This window comes from Octopus bimaculoides, chromosome 11, assembly GCF_046866305.1.
Source record: "Octopus bimaculoides isolate indiv1 chromosome 11, ASM4686630v1, whole genome shotgun sequence".
Lineage (NCBI taxonomy): Eukaryota > Metazoa > Mollusca > Cephalopoda > Octopoda > Octopodidae > Octopus > Octopus bimaculoides.
The window spans coordinates 21,579,555-21,592,248 of record NC_142938.1 but is presented as its reverse complement, the minus strand read 5'-3'; the positions used below and the strand labels follow the sequence as shown (position 1 = coordinate 21,592,248).

Below are 12,694 nucleotides of genomic sequence, written 5' to 3'. Positions count from 1 at the left end.
CAGTTCCTTCAAAGCATACCCTGCCATCTTAAATAAGCAAAAATGTTTTGGTTAATATAGTCTTAGATATAAGAATGGTAAAATGTGGAATATCTTTGATCAGGGTTGACAAAGCATTAATGACAATGACAATGAATTACTGTTCACAGCTCGTTAACTGAAGAATGTCAAACTACCAGCTGAACAGCAATTTATGGCCGATACCTCTTGAACTGGAGTTGTGCTACTTTCTGTTATCTTTTCATCAGGAAGGATGATAGTGCTGGTGATCCTTTACAAGGTCTCTAAGACAGGTTGGAGGGAGGAAGGATAGAAAGTATCCTGAAACTAGTAACTTAGCCCAAATGTTTGCAACAGAGTGAACTCTGTTAAGGGCATCCAACATGGTGGTTGGTGGTAGTGTTAAGTCATGCAATGAATGATGTCTACCACCAATGTAAGCAGTTGATGTGATTTGAACTGAGAATGCAAAGAGCTGGAACAAATACAGCAAAGAATCCTGTCTGACATTTTAGCAGTCCCACTAATCTACTGCCCTGGATTGGTAATTTTTCTTTTTTTTTATTCTAAAAGGACAAGACTGACCTCAGTGTGATCTGCACTTTGAGCACAGAGAGTGGAAACAAATACTGCAAGTCAATTTTATCCAATGTGCTTTTGTCTCTCTTAATTCACTATCTACTGTGTCTACGGCAGAGAAACACTTCTTGACTGGTACTATCTAGCTGTTAATTTAAGTTCAAATCCTTCTATGAGCCAGGCCCTAGTTAACTATGTTGACCAGCTTTACCATAGGACCTGGGGCCTTGGTTCTGATAATGAGCTTTGTGTGGAATATATTTATTTATTGCAAAGGTTTTCATGACACTAATTTAGGGTTGATTATACTTAAGATGCTCTACTTAAACAGCCAAACACTTCTACATATTAGTTTTATCTTAATTTAAAAGAGCAGAAGAAATTAAAATAAAGCAACTAAAAAAAAAGGAAGAAAAATGTTCTTGATGTAAATTATTTTGATTTAATTTTGACTTCTAACAGGAATTTGAACCCATATACAGAGCCCGTATGTCTCAGATGAATGGACAAAGGTCAGCAGAAATAGGTAAGTTTTAAGAATTCGCATTTTTTAAAATATATTTGAAATTTCTTTTTAAATTTATATATCTCTTCACCTATTAATTTATACAAGAGCAGTAACCATTATTTGAGAGGTTAACAGTAAACTTTTATCTAGAATTTTATCTTTACTTTCATTGTTTATGTTAACACAAGCCTGTAGCATCATCATCATGATAACGTTCACTTTTGTATGATGCATGGGTCAGATGGAATTTGTTGAGGCAGATTTTTTTATGGCTGAATTCCCTCCCAACGACCACTCTCTGACTTGTTTCCAAGCAAGTTACATATATTCCCATGGTCAGACATCTTTTTCATGTAAGATTGGAAACAAACAACATAACTTGTATGATAGTGATGCTCATTTACAATTATCATGTAATGTTAAAACATGGGTGCTATACACAAACACACTTTTAGTCCTTCTATACTCCTTACAGAGAAATGGGTTAAAGTAATCGAGGTAGTCAGAGTCTGTGATAGAATACTTAAACTTAGACTAGTACTGCAACATGGGTTAGCAACCATTATCTCACCCAGGTCTACCTGACAAACAGAAAGACTGATTTTATGACACCCTCTTGCAGACTGTCTCATCAACAAATGACAAGGACCTTCTTTTTGTGGCTGGCAACTTCAACAGGCTTGTTGGACAACGTCCAGGGAGCTCCCATGGTGTACTTGGTAGCGATAGATTTGGTTCCCACAATGAGGAGAGAACCAAGCTGCTGGAGTTCTGTGATGCAAATGATCTTATGATCTGTAATATTAACTCCAGGAAACCTGCCAATCACCTGTTCACCTACCAGTCTGGTGGGTACACTTGTCAGATTGACTACATTCTCGCCAGGAAATGAGAAAGACAGCTACTTATAAATGCCAAAACTTTCTCAGGTGAAGAATGCACCCCACGACATAGGTTAGTAGTTAGCGACTTCAGGATCAGGGCTAAACGGCTGCCCAGAAGATGACCAGCATGGAAAAGAAGGGCCTGGAGGCTTAAAGATCCTGTGAATGGACAGTAATTTAGAGATGTATAACTTGAAGCTTTTGACGAAAAAGAGGAGGATGTAGCATCACATAATGTGGAGGACAACTGGAGGTTCTTATGGGATAACCTGTTAAAGGCTACTGACCAGATCTGTAGCTGGTGCAAAGTTCCCTCTCGACCTGAGGTAACATGGTGGTGGAACAATGTAGTTGACAGGCTCATTAGGGAAAAGAAACAGGCATGGAAGGACTAGAAGCGTGGTGGTAGCAGGGAACTGTATCAGATCACCAGAAGGGAAGCTAGGAGACAGGTTTACTTAATTATGATAGGTGTGAATGAGTGTTACTGTCATATGATCAGTGTCATTCATTTCCAGTATTCTCTAAGAACATGTCTGGCCATGGTGGAATATTGCCTTGCTTAGAAACAAGTGAGGGTTGGTGAGAGGAGGGGATTCTAGCCATAGAAAATTTGCCTCATTAACTCTGTCTAACCCATGCAGGTGTAGAAAATTGGACATTAAAATGATAATGAATTTGAAGTTTATAAAAATTAAAACAAAAAAAAGCATAATTAAAGTAAAGAAAATTACATTTTGTTTTTAGTTTTGTCAGTTTTTCGATAATTTTAATCTGTGGTGTTTGTATTGTCCTTCAGGTCTTTTAAAGAGAAAATATGAAGACTGAATTATTGTCCAGCTGATTGCTGTGACTAATGGTCTCACCTCAACGGGAATGATCCAGCTTGTTGCTTTTTTTTTTTTAATTTTTTTTTTTTCTCTCCAATTTCTGGATGTTGTGATTTAGCAGCAAACAACAACTTTAACTGCCAAAAGACATTTGCTACAACAACAACAACAACAACAACAACAACAACTGCAACTATAAAAACCACAAACAACTACAATCGCAGTCTTATGAAGGACAATAATTAACAACAGCAATATCTACCACAACAACAGCTCTTACAAAAGAAGCAACAACAACAACAACTATGTAAAGAATAAACGTAAAAAAATGCAGCAGCAACACTGCAACAAACAGCAGCAACAGCTGTATTGCTAAAAATGCATATAAGTGACAACAACAACAACAACATCAACAACAAATTTCTGTTGCTACAACTATGAATGCAGGGACAACCACACCATCACCACCACCACAACCACAACAACAACAACACCACCACCACCATAATTCTATAAGTACAAAACAAACAAACAAAAAACATCATCAGCATCAACAACCAGCTGTTCTCAGGTGACATCTTCTGATCCACCCCACCCCTCCACACACACACATGCACACACATGTTGAACCTAATGCAACAACTGTACTCAGGTGTTAATGCTACCCCTCTCCCCTTCACTGTATGCAATACTCAAAGCTTCAGCAATTGCACTCACTGCCACCCCCTCCCACCTCTTCCCTGCTCTCTCTCCTCCCCCCTCACCTATACCCCTCTTCAAACACACGCACACACACACACACACACACACACACACTGAAACTATATGAACAGTCATAATGACAGCTACTACTACTACTACTACAACTGCCCTTCAGGTATTTACACCTGAGATAATTACAGCAACAACAACACTCGCAGCAGCAACTGCCCTCAGGGTGTCACACCCTCAACACTTCTGATACTCAATGGCAGCAATTACAACTCCCCGCCACCTCAACCCTGGGGTGTCACACTCTCTCCACGTCTCAAACAACAACAACAACACCAGCAGCAGCAACTGCCATAGAGGTATCTTAATGCCACTACATACAACAGCCAAAACACCAACATCTGTCTTCAGGTGAGTGCTCACCTACAACATACACATGCACACACAAAACACCACTGTAACTACATATACATTAACCTTACCACAGATACTCTCACAGACATACATACACACACCAACACCCTGTTCTACAGAGACATAACACACTCACATGCAGACCAACCTCACACACATAAGCTCTACTATTACTTCTGCTACACACATACACACACACACACCAAAACCAAAAATGGCTTCAACCTATTTTTCCATTGTTTATTAAACTATTTTTATATTTATTGCAGACAGATTGAGTTGTGTTATTTATTTATCTTTTATTTTGTTAGCTTTGATTTTCAGTGATGGATTTGTTCTCTGTCTATTCATCTTGTTTCTGTCTTAGAATAGAATTACAGGTGTAGCTGTGTGCTTGATAAAGCTTGCTTTTCAACCATGTGGTCTCAGGTTCAGTCCCACTCTGTAACACTTTGGGCAAGTGTCCTCTACTATAGTCCTTGGTCAGCCAAAACCTTGTAAGTAGATCTGGTGGATAGAAATTGGAGAAACTCATGTGTGTGTGTATATATATGCATCATCATCATCATCATCGTTTAACGTCTGCTTTCCATGCTAGCATGGGTTGGACGATTTGACTGAGGACTGGTGAACCAGGTGGCTACACCAGGCTCCAATCTGATTTGGCAGAGTTTCTACAGCTGGATGCCCTTCCTAATGCCAACCACTCCGAGAGTGTAGTGGGTGCTTTTACGTGCCACCGGCATGAAGGCCAGTCAGGCGGTATTGGCAATGGCCACGCTCGAAATGGTGTATTTTACGTGCCACCTGCACAGGAGCCAGTCCAGCGGTACTGGCAACGATCTCGCTGACGAATGAAAATTCTGTAAATAATTATAAGCATTCACTATGTATTGGTTATAGAAAATAGTCTAATATTGGGGCATATAAGTTCTCAACAGAAAAAAAAATGGGTATTAGTACACATGGGAATCAAACCCACACCTCTAAGAGGTATTAGAATGGCCAACAAGTGGAGAGATATTGTGGCAAAGTCTTTTTAGGAGTAAGGGTAAGTTGAAGCAATTCCTAAAAATCTCTACAACTTAACCTGACATTTTGGGAAAGTCTTTGCCTAGATCGATCTGCTTGGTGTAAAATGAATCATGATGCATCTAAACAATTTGAGTTGAAGAAAAAGAACAATAGAAGAACTATATCCTGCAATCAACAGACGCACTTGCCCAATCCCAGGCAAAATCAAAATCGTCACTGTCTCCATTGCGACTTCATAACAAAATCCATACCTGGACTGAAATTATATTCATGCATCCATTGCAAATAGATGTAGCTTCTTAGTCTTTTTTTATTCTCTCTTTCTATTACTCTCTTTAAGTCCTCTCCTTCAAACACTCATACATTGAAACTGATGGGTGCGACCATTATTATATATGTGTATATATATATATATATATATATATATATTAAAGAATAATAATTAGTATATCCAACCTAAATTGGATGTGTTGTTTAAAATGGATTTAAACTGCTGTAAACAACCAGAGATACCCTCTTGTATTGATGACGTGCTAATTAAGCATCGACTACATTGGTTGATGAAACAATCGTTTGCACCAGTGGATGGCATTACTATATAAAATGATTTCACTGTTAGTTGTAGATCATCATCAATAGCCAGCCTTGTACCGAATGCCAGAACAAAAATCACTCAAACTGATAGCCAGTGGTGTTATGAAAAGCTGGCAGGTTATGTATAAATTAGCTATTAGCTACAGGAGCAGTGTTTGTAACCAATAATAATTAGCACATCCAACCTAAATTGGATGTGTTGACTGGCCATTATATATTGGTTGAACTAATTTTTGTTCTAGCATTCAGTGCAAGACTGTTTGTTGCTGTTGATTCAGAACTAACAGTGAAATCATGTAAAACCTGTAGTGCCATCCACTGGTACAAATGATTTCATCAATCAATATAGTCGGTGCTTAATTAGTGTGCATTGTCAATGCAGGATGATATCTCTGGATGTTTATAGCAGATTAAAGCATTATAAGCAACACATTCAATTTAGGTTGGATGTTCTAACTATTGTTCATTACAAATACTGCATTTGTTGCTCAATTTATTTATCTCACTAACTATGTACCTATATAATGATTGTCTGTTGTTGTCAATGACAATCAAGGACATCACATGGGAGAAGAATATGGGTCATGGTGTTTCTTGCAAGGTTATGTTGCAGGTTGGACACTAGTGGTCTGCTGGGAATGAAAGCAAGGTGTTGGCTCTGGACTTGCACAGCTCATGTTTTCTTTGTGCTCCTGTGATCCTATTCTGTTTGTAGGAAGTGGCATCTTTGTTTGTGCAGCTCTGCTAGGCATGGCAGTCTGTCTATGAGTGCTTGTGAATCGGTAATCACATCTACAAATGATGGTGTGTGTGAGTCTAGTGTGAGTGAAAGTGATTCAGAAAACAATTATAATAATAATAATTTTTTATTATAAATGATCTTGACATTCTTTTTTTACTTTACATAAAATATTCTTTTTGTTCTACTGTTGTTTTATTGCCATTTATTTACGAGTATTATGAATTTTTATAGGTAGAATATTTTTCTAGGAACGCATTACGATTTGTAACATTGTTACTATGGGAGATTATTGCTCTGCTTTATGAGTTTTTGCTTTACGAGCAGTCACTGGGAACAAATTAACTTGTATATCAAGGCATTACTGCATATCATAACTAGTAACATCACTAAGTATAGCAGTAACCATAGAACTTTACTGGAAGCAGACTGGATGATGATAATCTATATGGAGCTCTAAACTCACCAGTACCAGTTGTACATTTAACTGTATACACAAGAGAAATGTATATATGAGAAGGTGCTGAAAAGTTCCTGGCCTTAAGTGCATTGCAAAAGGCCTGGTTGAGTTCTTTTACAGGTCTTAGAGAAACTGAAGGACCACTGCAATAAGTGTGTGTATCTGAGAAGGGAATATATTGAATAAAATCATACTTAACTGATCCTCCTATATTCTCTTTTGCCCAAAACCAGAAACTTTTCAGCACCCCTTGTATATATGTATGTGTATTTTTGTCTTGATATGTGATGGTTGTAAATGAACATGACCATCATAGAAACAATGTTGTTCATTTCCAGGCTCCTTTGGAAAACAATATTTGGCCATGGGAAACATTTCCTTGCTTGGAAACAGGTGAGCATATGGTCATCATAGAAAAGCTGTCTCAACAAATTCCATCTAACTCTTGCAAGCATGGTAAGATGGATGCTAAAATGATGGTGATGAATCTGATTATATGGGTGAATTTACTTTTCCAGTTAATCTATCTATTTGTCTGCCTGCCTGTGTGCTTGTTTGTGTATCTATCTATCTAAGCCAGTGGCTCTCAAAAGAGATTGTTGCACATTCTTGGGCTTTAAATAACCTTTATCTTTGCTTTACAATAAAGATTAATATAGATGGTGTAAGGGGAAAACAGCTTCACTTGGTGTGGTATTAGTGATTTTACAAGATCAAAAGTAGTTCTTTAAACAAAAATAGTTGAAAACTAAGATATTAAGTGTAACTAGCCATAGGGAAACTTTCGCATGCACACATCACATCTAACACATACAACAGAGCTATCTTGGAATAGAGGTGAAGTGAGCAAGACAGACAGCTAACTCTCTGTCTGTCTCTGTATAGCTCTCATTATCATATTGCGAGAGCTCCTTGATTCTGATAGACTGTAAAGATCTTCATACCTATATCAAAATCCTTTCACTCACAGAGTTGAAGTTCGGTCTGGTGAAAAGAAAACATGGATAAGAAATTATGTATTTATTATTATTGTTATTATTATTACATTAAATCAGATATGTTGTAATATTTATTGAGAGGGATTTCGAAACAGAAGTCTCTTGGATGTCTCCGTTCTTTGCGTGTCCATATGCAAGCAATGATTATGATGATGAAAGCTATACCATAGAAGAGCAACAGAAGAACTGCCAAGGTACTGCCATCAATACCAGTTGAGGCCACTCCATCGATCAGTGGTTTGGGACCAATTTTGGTTTCTTGTAATCAAATGAAAATACCAGAATATGAAAAAGAATGTTGAAATAACTGCATAATTGAAGGATAAGAATAAGATCAAACTTTGTTTTATCATTTCGTCAAGAGGGAGGGCAGTGCTCGTGACCCTTTATAAGGCCGCTGAGACTGATGGCAGGGAGGGGAGGAATGTATTTTCAAACTGAAGACCTGACTTAGACGCAGCAAAGCAGGCCCCACTAAAGTGGTATGAGTCATTTTGGCATCATTGATTCAATGCCAATTTATTTGACATTAGACATTTTAATGTTTCTCTCTCTCTCTCTCTCTCTCTCTCTACTTCTGTCTCTTTCCCTCCTCCCCTCTCTCTCTCTGTATGTTTGTCTCCAGTACCAAAAAGTACTGTTGCCAAAACATTGAATGTTCAGTCAGCCATGCCAAATTATCAGCATTCAAACAGCCATGCACAGTTATCTCATTCTGCCACTAAAGGTACCAAAGGTGTCAAGCAGTAGTGTTAAAACAGTGTAACAAATTAAGTCCATTATCTATAAGTAGGTGACAGCAGGATTTGAACTCAGAATACAAAGAGACAGAATAAATATCACAAGGTATTCCACCTGATGCTCAGATAACTCTGGCAGTTTTGCCACCTTGAATTTTTATGGTGCACACTGTGAGAGTGAAGTCACTACATTACTAAACTATAATGACATAAATTTTCACCCACTTGGAACTACTGGAGCAGTACACAAACACCTCAAATTGTTTAACTGTAAGATCTGGGACTGCATGAATGGCTTGTCAGTAACAGTCTATTTCTGATATTAACTCTTTGCCTGTCATGTGTATCACATAGGACATATTTCACTGATGTCCATGTATCACACATAATACACATTTCTTTTTGTTTTTTTTTTCAACAAACAGAATAATTTGGGACTTATGAATGGAAAGCTTTATATTACTCAGAAAATATGAAGCAAGGGCTAATTAAAAGTCTAAATATATGCGTGGATGTTGTGGACAAACTTATGAAAATACTTTGGACTGGTGAAAGGTTAAACCATAACATGCAGTGATTCTATGATGTAAATGTTAATGTTATTATTTTAAGACAGTTTTAAGGATAACAATTGAGCATTCACTGATGGTATGACTATGCTAAATTTTTTTGTGAAGACTGAGTTTTGTCAAGCAGCTTTTTCAACCGTTGAACAAGCTAATAGGCAAAACTTAAAGTCCTAGTCAATTTGATCTATGGTGGTGAGAGAGTGTGTGTGCTTATGTGTTTATGTATGTATGTATGTATATATGTATATTTCTTTATTGCCCACAGGAGGCTAACCATAGAGGGGATAAACAAGGACAGACAAAGGGATTAAGTCGATTACATTGACCCCCAGTGCGTAACTGGTACTTAATTTATCGACCCCGAAAGGATGAAAGGCAAAGTCGACCTCGGCAGAATTTGAACTCAGAACGTATAGATGGATGAGATACTGCAAAGCATTTTGTCCGACGTGCTAACGATACTGTCAGCTCGTATGTTTGTATGCATATATGTGAGTAATATGATAGTGAATAGAATGGTATGATAAGGGTATCGTGGTATGATCATAAATAGAATAGTATGATGGGGTTTTAATGGTGTGTTAGTGAATAGAACTGGCTAAGGATAGGTTTTGAACAGAGAATTAAAAAATTACTTTTAGAAAACTTAAAAGCAATCAATTACAGCTTTTGTGTCGTTCTGAAATTAAACAAAGACTTACCACAGAGTTGCCCTGTTAACCAGCTTGGACAGCGGCAATGAAAATTATCAATTTGGTCAATGCAGGTTCCATTGCCTTGGCATCGGTTTGGTGTGCAATCATCAATGTTAGTTTTGCACAATGGTCCTTTAAAACCTTAAAGAAATATAAGAAACAGAAATACAAAGTAACTATTAAAAATAGGGCTGTTGCCATCATTGGGTAAAACACCTGTTGTTGGATGCCTGCACCTTGTGAATTTAAAATAAGAGGGATTGTTACTCAGCTATCTCAGACTACCTAAAATCAGAATGAACATTTTTATACAATATTTACCAAATCCACCTTCTTCTTAATTGCCAGTAATGTTACTCAGCTACATAAACACACCCTGCATGCATACATACATGCACACACGCATGCATGTGCAACCAAAATGCTACAAATTTCTGCAATATTTGCAAAATACATTGAAGAAATCACAAACTTGTGGAACTCACAAGCACCATATTTGGTCAGTGCAAAGGAACACCATTGTCAGCATCAATATTTTATATCCATTCTTCTATGCTGGTATGTGTTGGATAATTTTTTATCAAAGCAGTGTTTTACAACTGGATGTCCTGTTTTCCAATCCATTTAGTTGCTTCTTACAACATGCAGAGATGTGGTGTATCTATTCTAAAATCTGGGAATACTCTAATATAAAAATGATGTATTTGACCTAACATGGATTATACTAGTGTTGCTTGGAGCTTAAATATTTCCCCCAAAACTACTAAGCTATGCACCACTAGTGCAGGCTGTTCACTGATCATCTTCAAAGGGAACACAAATATTCAAAATAGAACAGCTGAACATGCAAATGGGAACAAAACAGTTACTGTAACAAAATTCAACCCGCATGGTCCCTGTGTTGGCACATAGATAAAATGTGCCCAGTACATTCTGCAAAACGGTTAGTGAACAAGCAGAGACAATATAGAGTCAAAAGAAGTCTTTAGACATGACAGCCTCTCTGGTGTTGGTAATAGGTAATACACCAGGTACTTACTGTAAAATGGTATCCAGCCATAGAAACCAAGTCAAAAATGAAATATAGGAGCAAAATTTGATCTTCCAACCCATCTTGGAGGTTATAGCAGCTCTGAATTAGAATTGACTCAGATTACCATGGTCCATTCTTGTCCACAATATAGTCCTCATTTGCTATCCAACCACTTGACTTCAGGTTCAGTACCACTGTATTACATCTTGGGAAAGTGTCTTCTATGGTAGCCTTGGGCTGACCAAAGCCTTAAGAGTGGATTTGATAGGTGATAATTGAAAGAAACCCATCATATTCACATTATGTGTGTGTATGTTTGTATGTGTGTGAATATGTATATATGTGTAAGCTTACATTTTTATTCACTTTGCACCTTCAAAATCATTCAGAAAAAGAGATCTCTTGGAAAAAAAAGTAAGTGCAAGTGACAGGAAAAGCATCCTGCTGTAAGCAGTGTTCTCAATAATGTATTTTTCTAACTGTGGAGAAAAACATGTAAAATGAATGTTCTGGGCTAATTTGGGATGCAAACACAACAATAACCACAAACTGGTTTACATACCTCTTGGACAAACACAGTATTTTACTCCAAACTCGTTTTTCAAGCAAACTCCATCATTAAAACAAATTTTTTTTTCACATAGACCGAAGTTTTTGTCTGGCTGGGTTTCATCTAATAATTGAAAAAATGAAAATCAAATTAATTCTTTAAGTTAGGTGCAGGAGTGGCAGTGTGGTAAGTAGCTTGCTTACCAACCACATGGTCCCGGGTTCAGTCCCACCGCATGGCACCTTGGGCAAGTGTCTTCTACTATAGCCTTGGGCCGACCAAAGCCTTGTGAGTGGATTTGGTAGACGGAAACTGGAAGAAGCCCATCGTATATGTATGTGTGTGTGTGTGTTTATGTGTCTGCTTATCCCCACAGCATCGCTTGACAACTGGTGTGTTTACATCCCCGTAACTTAGCAGTTCAGCAAAAGATACTGATAGAATAAGTACTAGGCTTACAAAGAATAAGCTCTGGGGTCGATTTGCTCAACTATAAAGGTGGTGCTCCAGCACGGCCTCAGTCAAATGACTGAAACAAGTAAAAGAGTAAAATAGAGTAACTGTTTTCATAACTAAATTTCTTTCTGAATCGGATGTTAAACGATATATATATAGTTTTAGGGAAAATAACCAAGTTTCAAGAACTCATCGATGAAAATCCACTATCACATATAGAAAAATTAACAATTAAAAGCACAATAAATGAGTATAATATAAAGCAAAGTAAATATCATAAGATAAATATAATAAATGATTACACGTGTTTCATAACTAATTTTCAAATAGAAAGGAAATTTAAATTGATTAAAATCAATTGAAATTATCGAAAATTAAATTCTATTCAAAAATATAGCTAATCGTCAGATCTTAAGTAGAACAATAATTAGATATATATATCTCAACCAACAATAAGTACCAAATGAATTAATATGAAATACTTATTTTATAAAGATAGAAAAATTATTAAAAATATCAAAATAATAACCATTCAATAATCCTCCCTTCCTCCATTATAATAACATGTATATCATATACAAAAAACAGCTTACATAAATTATCATTGTTTTAAATTATCTTTGTTTTAAATACAATTAGAACGAAGTTTAAGTTTAAAATAATAATGAAGATAAAATTAGTACATATTTAACCGGTGTAATAGTTAAAGCTATACTATTTAAAGCTAAAAACGTTTATTTAATTATCATTAAAAATCAATTGAATAATAGAAAAATACAAGAATATTTATTTCTACAAACGTAAGAATAAAAATATGAATGAAAAAAATTATGAATGAAAAAATTAGGAAAGAAAAAAATTATTAAGAATAAAAGATTAAACTGTATATATATATACAA

The 12,694-nt window shown here is 36.5% G+C and overlaps 2 protein-coding genes across 6 annotated transcripts in view; one reads left to right on the top strand and one right to left on the bottom strand.

The window, feature by feature from the left end:
* LOC106878232 (serine/threonine/tyrosine-interacting protein) overlaps positions 1-4,198 on the top strand; it is a 41,741-nt gene extending 37,543 nt beyond the window's left edge. For all 3 annotated transcript variants that reach the window (XM_052971589.2, XM_014927393.3, XM_014927394.3), the window contains 2 exons: positions 1,042-1,105; positions 2,771-4,198. In XM_052971589.2, coding sequence (XP_052827549.1) covers positions 1,042-1,105; positions 2,771-2,799 — 93 coding nt within the window. In that variant the 3' untranslated portion in view covers positions 2,800-4,198. The remainder of the gene's footprint in view (positions 1-1,041; positions 1,106-2,770) is intronic.
* A 3,561-nt stretch (positions 4,199-7,759) lies between these two features.
* LOC106878227 (uncharacterized) overlaps positions 7,760-12,694 on the bottom strand; it is a 65,350-nt gene continuing 60,415 nt past the window's right edge. For 2 of the 3 annotated variants that reach the window (XM_052971673.2, XM_089359634.1), the window contains exons 21-23: positions 11,352-11,462; positions 9,763-9,897; positions 7,760-8,010 (exon numbers count right to left, since the gene is read on the bottom strand). In XM_052971673.2, coding sequence (XP_052827633.2) covers positions 7,796-8,010; positions 9,763-9,897; positions 11,352-11,462 — 461 coding nt within the window. In that variant the 3' untranslated portion in view covers positions 7,760-7,795. Of the gene's footprint in view, positions 8,060-9,762; positions 9,898-11,351; positions 11,463-12,694 lie in introns of all 3 variants that reach the window. The other variant, XM_089359635.1, reaches the window with a different exon arrangement.